Consider the following 11,213-nt stretch of genomic DNA (forward strand, 5'->3'; position numbering starts at 1 on the left):
AATCACAGCAAAACAGGAGCCTTGTACAGTGATCTTAGGTACAATGGCTCCTGTATGCTAACGATCATAAAAAGGTGCTCAAACTACTAATCTGTCATTCAAAATTCTCAAGCGTTCGCTACATTTGCAGTTGAAAATGACACTGCAAACATTTTCCACTTTGTAATAAAACTGCATTAAGCTTGAAATGAATGTTACTTTTGCAGCTCAAAAGTGCAAAACAGGAAAGTACAACAATAACCTCACATTCTGCAGCAGAAAACGTCGGAAGCTTTACACACACACACACACACACACACACACACACACACAAACTCACACCAAGGCCTCAGTCATTAGCAAATGTATGAATTACATACAAATCCCTCCAAAATTAAAACAAATTAAATTAAACCAACACATTAGGTTCTCAGACAAAGCTACACCATTCAAACCAACAGTCCTGCAGTAAATCCTCCATCAGGAAATGGATGGAGTTCATCAGTGTTTTGGAGAGGGCCTGATTTACCTCTACGCTCTTTCTGGATCTGTAACTATTATAGCTTTACTATGCTGACAAGTATTTTGGTTATTTTGTCCACCTCATTTATATCAGTGAGGCTATGATAGATAAAAAGTATTTTTCCTTAAACTGTTTTCACAATTACCAAACATTTTACATGTGAAACAACCCAGTCTGCAGAATGTAAATCATGAGAAATTAAAGTGGACTTTCAAATATATTCAAATATAGCTGTGCGCCGAGGGGCTTGTACATTTCAGGTGAACGTGCACTGAGCTGACCCCTGCTGCATTTTGTGATTTCAATCAACCCAAGTGAGTGATTAGAACACTGCGTTTCGCTGGCGTGTAATCAGCATTAGCATCCGCATCAAAGAGACAGTGGCGAGCAGCGACAGCTGTCTCTTGCTTTTTGTCAAACATGGGTTTTTAAATGGCAAGAATGCACGCGTCACATCTGCAAAACGCGCCTGGTTAATGTAGACATTTTAATGCACATTGTATTTGTCTTTAGTTGTGATTTGGATTCAAAACTGATCGATGCATTAAATGATGAAAATGAGGTTTTTCACTTTACACTCTACAAACCCTGGTCCCACAAAGCGTCATCGTACTGGGTGTAAATGCTACTTTTCCCTCCTCAAAAATGTCTCATCATTCAGGACAGACTGCTAACATTAACATCAGAACATCTGCTAAACAGTCCTAAAGTTTATTTGATGGATTAAAATGATGTGCACTTGTTCTGAAGCAATTTGTAGAATCACCAAATAGTCTTCTAAATGTCTGGGTGATCAACTATTCAGTCCACTGAGCAGTAAAACGACTCGAGCCATTTTCCAAGTTCAAACGCTGCTTCTCAATCTAAACAAAGATGGCGGACCGTCAACTAGCTAACAGAACAAGAAACAACTTGATGGACGAAATAAAAAGCAATTTGTCTTAAACAGAAGACGGTTTTTTTTTCCCGCCCACACGATTACAAACGTCTCCTGTCAATCTGAAAATGTTGTTATAATATTTAGTGTTTTAAAACGAACGTACAGGTTTTGCAAACATCACCGGTGGATTAAGAGAAACCAACAGCTAACGTTAGCTCTATAAAGAACCTTATAAATGCTAATAAATGGGGGGGAGAGAAAAAAAACTCTGCCTGGGAGGAACTTTCATATCCCCGAGGCTCTAACAACTTTAATGTCGGGGCAAACTGTGCATCTTAAGCAATAAAACCTCCAGAACACCAACAACAGCAAACCTAAACAGTACGTACCTAGTTTAGCTAGTTGTAAAGCACCACAGACATTAAGCTAACATTAGCTTTATGAAAAATCAACAGCAATTTAAAAAAAAAAAAAAAGGACAGAAAAAAAATTGACTTACTTTTTTGAAGCCGAAATCTTTCGTCGTGGAGGAAAAGCGGTAAATTAATATCCAGTTCCCATGGGCAGGTGTGTTGTCCCCACCTTTAACCTTCAAGCCAGCTCAGCTCGCGCATTTCGCTAACAGCATTTTAGCCGAAAACATGCTAACGTGTTTGTTTTCACGGATTTAGCTGCTAACTTAGCTGTTTTTACGAAAACGGTTGTTTCACACTGACGAACAGTCACCAAGTCCAAATGTCCAAAGCCGTTATTAAATCAAGGGCTGCAGCTTCGCCGGGCTTTACCTGGCCTGGGCTCACCTTGGACGGGAGGCAACCAATCAGAGCCTCTGAAAGAGGGAACAAGTTTTAATAAAGAAATTAATTGTCCCCCCATTTAGTTTTCTGGGTAGTTGAATTAACGTTAAAAACCATTCATTCATAAGCAGATAACGCAAAAACGGTGTTACCACAATTCCGTTTTTTAAAACCGTTAGATCCTTCACCTGGTTCAGCAGTTATTACGCCTTTCGCCTGATTTCCATGTTTTATTCACCTTCCCAAAAGAAAAATATGAATTATTACCCATTTCACATTAAAGTGAAACCGCGGCTGTTATATGGCAACAGAAACGAGTTATTTGTGAAAGTGAAACTTTATATAAGGTCTGATTGTTTCTAATTTATTAGCTGAAATTAATGCTTGGAATATGTGAAAAAAAAAAAAAAAAAAAAAAAAACAACCATCAGTTTCAATCCATCAGTTAATTCCTTTCAAGTAATTGCTGGAAGGATCTAGTCAGTGCAGAGGTGGCCAGAAATAAATGAAAGATAAATAAAACATGTCAAATACATGAGGGCAGGCCAATGAACAAAAAAAATAAGAATTAAGTTTCCAATAAAATGAACTTTGGATTGATAATTTACGTTGTATGTACGACACAGATTTACACTGATTGCTTTCAGGTTTTTTATTTAAGTCAAAGTATTAATATCATACAGTAGAAATATTCTATTGCAAGTGAACATGTATAACTATGAAATATACTTAATGTGGAAAAAGTGCCTGTCTAAATGTTTAGCCATGCTGTTCATTTTTTTCTTTTTTTTAGCTTTCATTTTTATTTAAGATGTCTGCAGAATAATATATATTAAGTATTTAAAGATAAATGTGCAGCCTTTTTCTAAAATATGAAGTAGAAGTAGCACTGAAAGAAAATACTCAAAAAATATTTTGCGTTTCATCACTGGTTGTCAGGTTTCACAGACTTAAGAAACTTTGTCACCATGTTTCCTGTAAGTATAAATTTCCTATAAAATTTTCTCTTGCGGATCAAGAAAATCTACTTTACTTCTTACTTTAACCCAATCAAACCTAATACAACCAATCGGACTTAATATCATCTCACCTTACCATAACTAACCAACCCTTATGTGAGTCCAGAATATTCCCAGAAAACCATTGTATATTTCTTATTGACAGGACATGGAATATGAAGCACAACTGTTTTTTTCCTAAATAACTGTGAGCGTCAAACCAGTATAACAGAGAGATTGTGAACACACAGTATGTTACATTCCTGCAGTGGTGCAGAGGCTAAAATCAGCTCCATGAGTACAACATTAAATGAGAGAGATGGGATGCGGCCTCCACAATGAACTGAAGCTCATCGCTGAACCTGGTTGACCGAAGCAAGAACGAGCCACCGCGCCAGTCAGTCAAATGTTCAGCAGCCTCTTCGCGCCAAACTACTCACACAGAGAAGGCTGGTGTGGAAAGAGCAGCCACACAGAGCACATCCATCCTGCAACTCACTAACGGTCAATTTCAACGTAATCTTTCTTTTGCCACACCTACAATCTACAGCCTGACACGTGGCTATGACACCCAGTGCATACCCCCCACCCCCCCACGTAGCGAGAACCAGTCCATCCTCCATGCTGTAGCCTACACAAGCAGCAATGACACCGAGGAACGTGCGGTAAGAAGATTAATGGAAAAGCTGCAGAACCTACATTTAGAGCTGAATGAATGGAAACGAGCAGAGAGAACATCTGTTTAGGAGATAACCACAGGAGCTTTTATCTCCCTTAACTTTACACATACATGTGGATGAGAATACATAAATACTGAACAGACGGTGAAATGCTATGATTATTACATAATAAATTTTTAAATTAAGTATTATGTAACAAAAGCTGGAAGTTCACATGTACATTTTTCCATCATGTTGAAAACTAATCCCCAGTTTGAAATGGTACAGCTTTGGCAGAGCTGCTTCTAAGCAGCTTGGAAAGATGTATATCCTGCATGGAGCTGCGATTTCTTTTATGCGAGTACTTATCCATAAATATAAACGGCCGCACATAATCTTCCTTGTGACGGTGCAAAGATTCCCAAACTTCCTCTGAATCCTGCGTTCGGCAGCGCAGGCTCACATCGGTGCCAGGAGGACTACTCCCTGGTGCTTGCTTGGCTAAATCCACCATGTTTTATCCTGTTGGCAGTTTGAAAAACCACTTTTCTGTCTCAAAAGGAACTCGCCGTAGTTCTCATGTGCAATAGAGACAAGAAGTAATATCTGACTGGCCAATCAAGACGATGAGCCACACTACAGTGACACACAGAACTGATTGGCTTTCCTGAGCCTGTTGCGCACTGACAGCAGCAGAAAGCTGACTCTCCTCAGGCTCCAGTAAAGTCCTGTTGCGGCGACTCTCAGTCCCGTTCCCCATCTCCTCCCTCAGCTCCTGCTGGAGCAGCTTGGAGATGAGGCTGTTGAAGCGGTTCTCTGTGGTGGAGGCGATCTGTGAGGAGGCAGTGGTCAGGTTCAGCTCTTCGGGGTCCACACATGTGCCGTTTACCTTGGCAAACGCCACCTCGCTCAGATCCAGCCCTGCCACGGAGGATGGCGAGGTACAGGGAATGTCCCGCACCAGCTTGTAGTTCTCCATCCACTCCTTCAGCCACTCGAGCGAGCAGTCACACACCCAGGGGTTTTTGAAGAGGTAGAGGCGTCCCAGGAGGTAGATGGGCTGGAAAACAGGCAACGGAAGGGTGGTGAGGTTGTTGCTGTTCAGGTGGAGTGTGATGAGGCTGGTCAGGTTCTCAAAAGTGCCTTCCTCGATGTACAGCAGCTGGTTCCTGTCCAAATACAGGACCTCCAGCTCCACTAGGTCACTAAACCAGGTCTTGGAGATGTTGATTAACTGGTTCCCCCCGAGGTTGAGCATCTTGAGGCGGATGAGGCCCTTGAAGGCGAGCCGGGGCAGAGCACACAGCAGGTTGTCATTAAGGTAGAAATTCTCCAGCCGCACGAGGTCCTGGAAAGCCTGGTCGTGGATCACGTTGATGCGGTTCTCCTGCAGGTTCAGGTACCTGAGATAAGACGAAGACATAGAGGATGTTAACGAAGGAGTGCTTTTCACATTAAGAGCTTCTTAAAGCAAGTCAACCCGAAATGAGCAGATAAAACGGGGGACTCTCCAAACCAAAGCTAAAAGAATTAGTTGACTGACAGAAAATAATCTGCAATTGTGACACTAAATGATTTTTAAGCTAAAATAGTAAAACTCTAGATAGAAGGCACCCGGCATCTTGCAATGTCCCTTGGTTTTCAAATTCATCTACAAAAGGATTTGCAACCAAGTATTAAAATTGACAATTTAAATGATTAGACTTTTAAGCCTGTAAACCTGGAACTCTACAAATTAAAACGGCCGTAAAATGTAGGGGAAAAAAAGCTGACAGTTTACATGTGTATATTTTAAATTTAATGTGGTGGTGTGCGAAGTCAAATCATTTAAAAATATTGTTACTTCCCAAATATATATGGACTAAACTGCGGCAGTGGAGCTTGGTTAATAATATGCTGGTTTATAACACTGAAGCTCCTTCCAGTCTGTGACCAACCTGAGGCTCCCCAGGCCCAGCAGGGAGTTGTAGGCCACCGCCTCAATCCTGTTCCTCTCCAGGTAGATGTGAGTCAGGTTCTCCATGCCTCTGATGGCTCCGGGGATCCTCCTGAAGTTGTTCTGGAAGCAGAGCAGTTCCTTCAGCGCCATTTGCTCGATGAAGATACGGTCGGGGATGCTGAACAGGTTACAGCTCGACAGGTCCAGACGAATGAGCTTCTTCATTCCTGTGAATGTCCGAGTGTGAAGGTAGCTGATGTACTCATTGTCTGCCATTTTCAGCTCCAACAAGTTGGAGAGGCCCTGCGGGACAGAGGTTCAGTAAGGTGTGAAATATTAACATTTATTCGAGGACAGTATCAGAGTACAAGTTTGATGCCCAACGACAGTTTGGACAGGCTCCAGCCCGTCTGTGAGCCTCAACAGGAAAAGTGGTTCAGATAATGAATGGATTTCTGTCTCAGTCTAACATAAGAACTCAAACTTCAGACCTTGAAGGCTCCGGGGGTGATGAAGGTGATGTTGTTATGGTCCAGAGACAGAGACTTCAGTGAGGGCAGGGTACCGAAGGCCCTTTCAGACAGGAATTTGATTCTGTTCTTGTCCAGGTTGATGGCGGAGGCTTCACAGGGAAACTCTTTGGGCAGCTCAGCCAGTCCGGCCCGGTCACACAGAACGCTGCAGCTCTTCTCCTGAGTGCAGGAGCAGAACTCCGGACAGGCCCGTACACAAGCCCAGCGGGCCAGCACCGCTTGAGGCAGCAGGCACAGCACAGAGACTGGGGGGTGGACAGAGGGAGGGCACGGATATCAAAGTGATAGCGTGATATCACACGTGAACACAACTCTTCTGTTACTTCACATTTTTACTACATTTACTTATCATCTACAGGAACCTTTTCAGAAACTAACAATTATATTCACTGATCCTTTAAATATTTTTTGGGTTATTTGACTTTTCCAGAAAATGTCTATAAAATAGTTCAAAGTCTATTCTATTCAGTTCAGCATAAACGAAGCAGAAATTCTGTTCATTTGAGCAGTGAATGTTTGCATTTTCAATGAAAAATGACTAAAATGATTAATCAGTTTGTTTATTACATATGTGCATTTTCACTCTGTAAAATTGTTTTATTGCACTTCACTCTGTGTGGGAGTTTGTTGGACTCCTATATGCAATTTGCTTTAAAAGTGTAATGCAACTTGTTCATTCCTTCAGAACATTTGGGTTATATTTGCTCGGCTTTGCAATTTCATTTCTGATCCCCCAAAGCATTATTTGCTAATCTTTTTATAGCCCTCTGTAAATATTCTAATGCAACATTATTTGATTTTTTTTTTCTTTCACTGTTAGATTGATGGTTTGATAATCAGGTTTGAAGTCTCTTTGCAAGTAATCTGCAAAGAAACGTTTTTGAATATTCACCAATTTGAATGGCCCTCCGTTTGGAGGACAACCCAAATTTCTGGTTGGTTTATGGATAACAAATCTTTAGCTGTGAAATAATAATTTTGGGATGAAACCAAAGTCAGTTTGTGAAGAAAAAGCACAGAGAGTGAAGAGGTTGACACTAACGAGTGAACGTGATGACAGTCATTACTGTAGTCTCTCATCTGGGACATGCCAGGATTAACAGACACCTGAAATGGCACAAAAAAAAGAAAGAACAGCAGCATGTATTATCATAAATTATGTAATTATAAAAATTATATAAAACTTTCAGCTTTAACTGGTAAAATGGGGAAGCAGGCAGAGTTTAATTCTTAGAGGTATAATGACTCATAATCTCCGCAGTCATTTGGCATCTTGTTTTGCAGGTTTTTGGACTTTTTCCTCTACAGCTAGGAGAAAAACTTAACATCCACCTACGTTGAAATGACCAAAAACAAAAGTTTGACTTTTTCTTTCTCATCCACGTAATATTTAAATGCACATTTAGCTACTGCAAATGTTCCTTCCTCATCAGAAGTAACACAGATGCTCAACAATGGAGAATAAAACTATGCGGAGGGGAACACCTTTCCAGTCAAACACGGTGGCAGCTCAATATCAGAAGATTTTAAATCAAAGCCTCGTCTCATCAATCAAAAAGCTAAAAATGAAGAGGGACTGGATCCGTCAACAAGAAAAAGATCTATAGCACAGGAAAAGTCAAGCGATGGCTTTAAAAATTAACCAGTTTCCAGAGTTAACTAAAACCCGTGGATGGATTTGAAGAAGGCTGAAGCAACCAGGTGGACTATTACACCTGAAGGGATAGAAATGCCGGTCAGACGGTGCCTAAACAGGTTAAAGGAGGTTATAAAAGACAAATACAAAGTCTTAGAGAACATTTCATACAGGGGGATGCAAACTTTTTAGTTTAATAAACTCCTTGACCATTTTTGTTTTGCAGATGAAGCATTTACTGATGTTGATGAAAAAAAAAATTACACACCTGTATTTGTTTTGCATCCTATTTTGTGTCTGTTGTAGGTTTTCATCTGTATGTAGTTTTTTTTTGGTCTCTGTCCATCTCCGTGGCTGGTCGGGTCTCTGTGCGGTCATTTTACATCTATTTTTGGCCAATTCTGATTTATACTAAGTGAGAGACTGCTGGTTTTGAGCCTATTTATAGTAATGTTTGTTTGAGTGGCCAGTCCTTGTTTTTATGGCAGTGGTTATTTTGCAAATCTGCAGTTGTTTCAAGTTCATTCTGTATCTTTGTGGCCTTTTGGCTGTCGAGAAATATTGACATTCACTATATACAGTGTCCAAGAGGCCCCTAACCTCTCAGGTCTGATAGGCATATTAATCCTTCCACGTTCAATACCTGGGCAAACAGAGCACCAAACCACCACCAATGCAAGGAAGTTAAACTCAACAAGCTAAAATATAAGTGACATACCTGTAGATCTTTCCAGAGAGTTGCCTCCGTTCGTGTTAAGAAACATTTGAAAGATTCTGGCACGTGTCCATCCTGTGTGTCCCATTTCAGTCGGCACGGTGCACCTTCAGCAGCACAACTGAGCCAGCTTACAGGGCGCTTCTGACTGACAGTTCTTCTTTGCGGTTGTGGTTTTTCCGCTTCATCCTCCTGACACACATACACACACCAAAAAAGCCATCTCTTAATGGCACTCAAATCCCCTGGATGGGCTGATGGGCGGCTGGCAGGATTACAGAAGTAAAGTGAAGCTCTCGGCTCAGGCCACAGAGGCAGATCGGTAACTTAGGAACCCAGATTAGACCCTTTAAGGACAAACAGCATCAAGACGGACATCAAACTTATCAGAAATGCAGATGTTAAAATGGAGTGATCTGATGAGAAAGGTGATCAATGAAACCTGTGAAATAAGTTGCTGAAACTTTGGTTGTCCATGTCCAATGGACTTCTCTTTTGGTTAAATAGGAATATTGTGCTGTGCAAAAAAGTTGGGATGCTGTGTAAAACGTAAACAAGCAGAATGCAATAAGTAGCAAACCTATTTTTGATTATTAACAGCACAAAGACATATCAAATGTTTAAATTGACTGATGGGTTTTAAATATCTGCACAATTAGGCACAGAATTGCAAAGGATTCAGGAGATTCAGCATCTATACTTTATATTACAACACAGAATATAGATAATGACATGAAAAACCCACATTGAATGGTTGTGACCTTCAGGCCCCCAGATAACCCTGCATTACAGACATGATCCTGAAGTGGGAATCACTGCACGGACTCAGGAACATGTCTGTAAACAACTCTCAGTGAACACAATTTGTCTCTGCATCCACAAATGCAAATGGAAACACGCAAAGAAACAACCATATATAAACAAGATCTAGTAACACTGCTGCCTTCTCTGTCCTGTGGCCTGATGAATTAAAATCTGAAATTCATTTACGTGTGACATGTAAACAGGTTTTGAAGCAACATATGCTGCCATGCAGAATAATTGTTGACTTTTATTTTTTTGGAAAAATCGTTTTTACGTCAGCCCCATTACTAGATTCTACATGAACTACATTATGGCTTTCAGGGCTGTCTAGTCATTTTGCTTCTCCCTCTCCTTTTTGAATCCTTTGTGAACATGTCTATGTTGGAAGTTGTTTAGTCGTCGTGGTTGCTTTTTTGCATCTAGTTTGTGGTCATTGTTTCTCATTTTAGACATTACAAGTCCTTTGAGTTTAGTCTTTTAGTTTTTTTTCCCCCTTTTTAGTCTCTTCGCAGAAATTGATTCTTCTTGTTATTGCCTGACTGACTTTGCAGAGCATTTTAATAGAGGTTCTGGTCCTTGGGCGTTCTCATTTTTAGTAATCCTTCCTTGGGTTTAACCAGACTTGAATGCCCTTAAAACCTTTTTTTCCCCAAAATGACACAGAAATTATACAACAGGGTTTTAATGGGTGTCACTGTCTCAGCAGTTATGAAACCTACTCAGCACATTAGAGACCATGTGACCTACCATGACTAGCATGTAAAACCCTCCTGAACCTCAGGTAAACCTATTTTAATGCAGGATGAAAGAAATGTAACCAATGATCTTCACTGTGTGCAAAGCTCCCATAGAAAGCAAAAAAAGGGGGCCATTTGTAGACATTAAAAAAAAATAATTAAAAATAATATCGCTTACCACCCCAGAAAGGCCATAATTTTATCCTCAATGAGTATTAGTGTCACTTAAAAGTTCAGCACACAGGCTTACCCTGTTCTCTGCACATCTGGTTACCATGGGAAGAGACGAGACGACGGTATTTCGGTGACAACCGTCTGGATTTGGGTCATCTGGTTTTCAGGTCACCTGGTCTGGCTGCCTGTGACATATTTCACCGACAGGCCATAGGCATCATTAATCTGCTGCTGTAACCGTCTCACACATAGGGTTTCCACAAGATGTTCAAAGCTAACTTTAAGGACAGTGGTGAGGCTTCTCTTTTTATGCTTTCTCCATACAAATGTGCCCAATGTGATTTAGTCGTCGTGATCACGTTTCAAATTTTCGATACTGAAAAAGGTGGTACTTCGTGAAATCATTCCTCCTGTTAATACTTGCCTTTCTGATGTTAATGGGGACAAAATCCACAGCCCTCTGTATAAGGATAAAACTGTTCTTTGATACAAGGCTTCAATCCTCCATGAAAGGAGAAAAAAAAAAAAAGTATACCAGTTTTAAACCTGACCCTTAACCTCTTCATTTGCAGTATAAACAGGATTTTTTCATAGCAAGTACAATCTTTCATCAGGCACTTGTTTCACTTTCACATCCCAAAGTGATATGTGGGAGACAAGCAGCACAACATCACAGGAATAAAAAGACAAATGCACATTGTGATGAAAATCTATAAGCCAAAACCAGGTTCTGACTGACTGAAGTTACCATTAAGTGTTTATTCTGTACAGACACCAGGTTGGCTAAATGCTTTTGGCCCCGTCCTGTGATGGTTTAAGTTTAATTAGTGTTTGTTCCA

The 11,213-nt window shown here is 40.6% G+C and overlaps 1 protein-coding gene across 1 annotated transcript; it reads right to left on the reverse strand.

Moving 5' to 3' along the window:
• Positions 1-2,824: 2,824 nt before the first annotated feature.
• nyx (nyctalopin) lies at positions 2,825-6,584 on the reverse strand (the record flags this gene model as incomplete). Its single annotated transcript, XM_067515952.1, has 3 exons — positions 2,825-5,239; positions 5,774-6,078; positions 6,267-6,584. Coding segments are annotated over 3 exons (1,449 nt in total), but the record flags the coding sequence as incomplete, so codon positions are not given.
• Positions 6,585-11,213: the final 4,629 nt, after the last annotated feature.

This window comes from Channa argus, chromosome 9 (genome assembly GCF_033026475.1).
Source record: "Channa argus isolate prfri chromosome 9, Channa argus male v1.0, whole genome shotgun sequence".
Classification (NCBI taxonomy): Eukaryota; Metazoa; Chordata; class Actinopteri; order Anabantiformes; family Channidae; genus Channa; species Channa argus.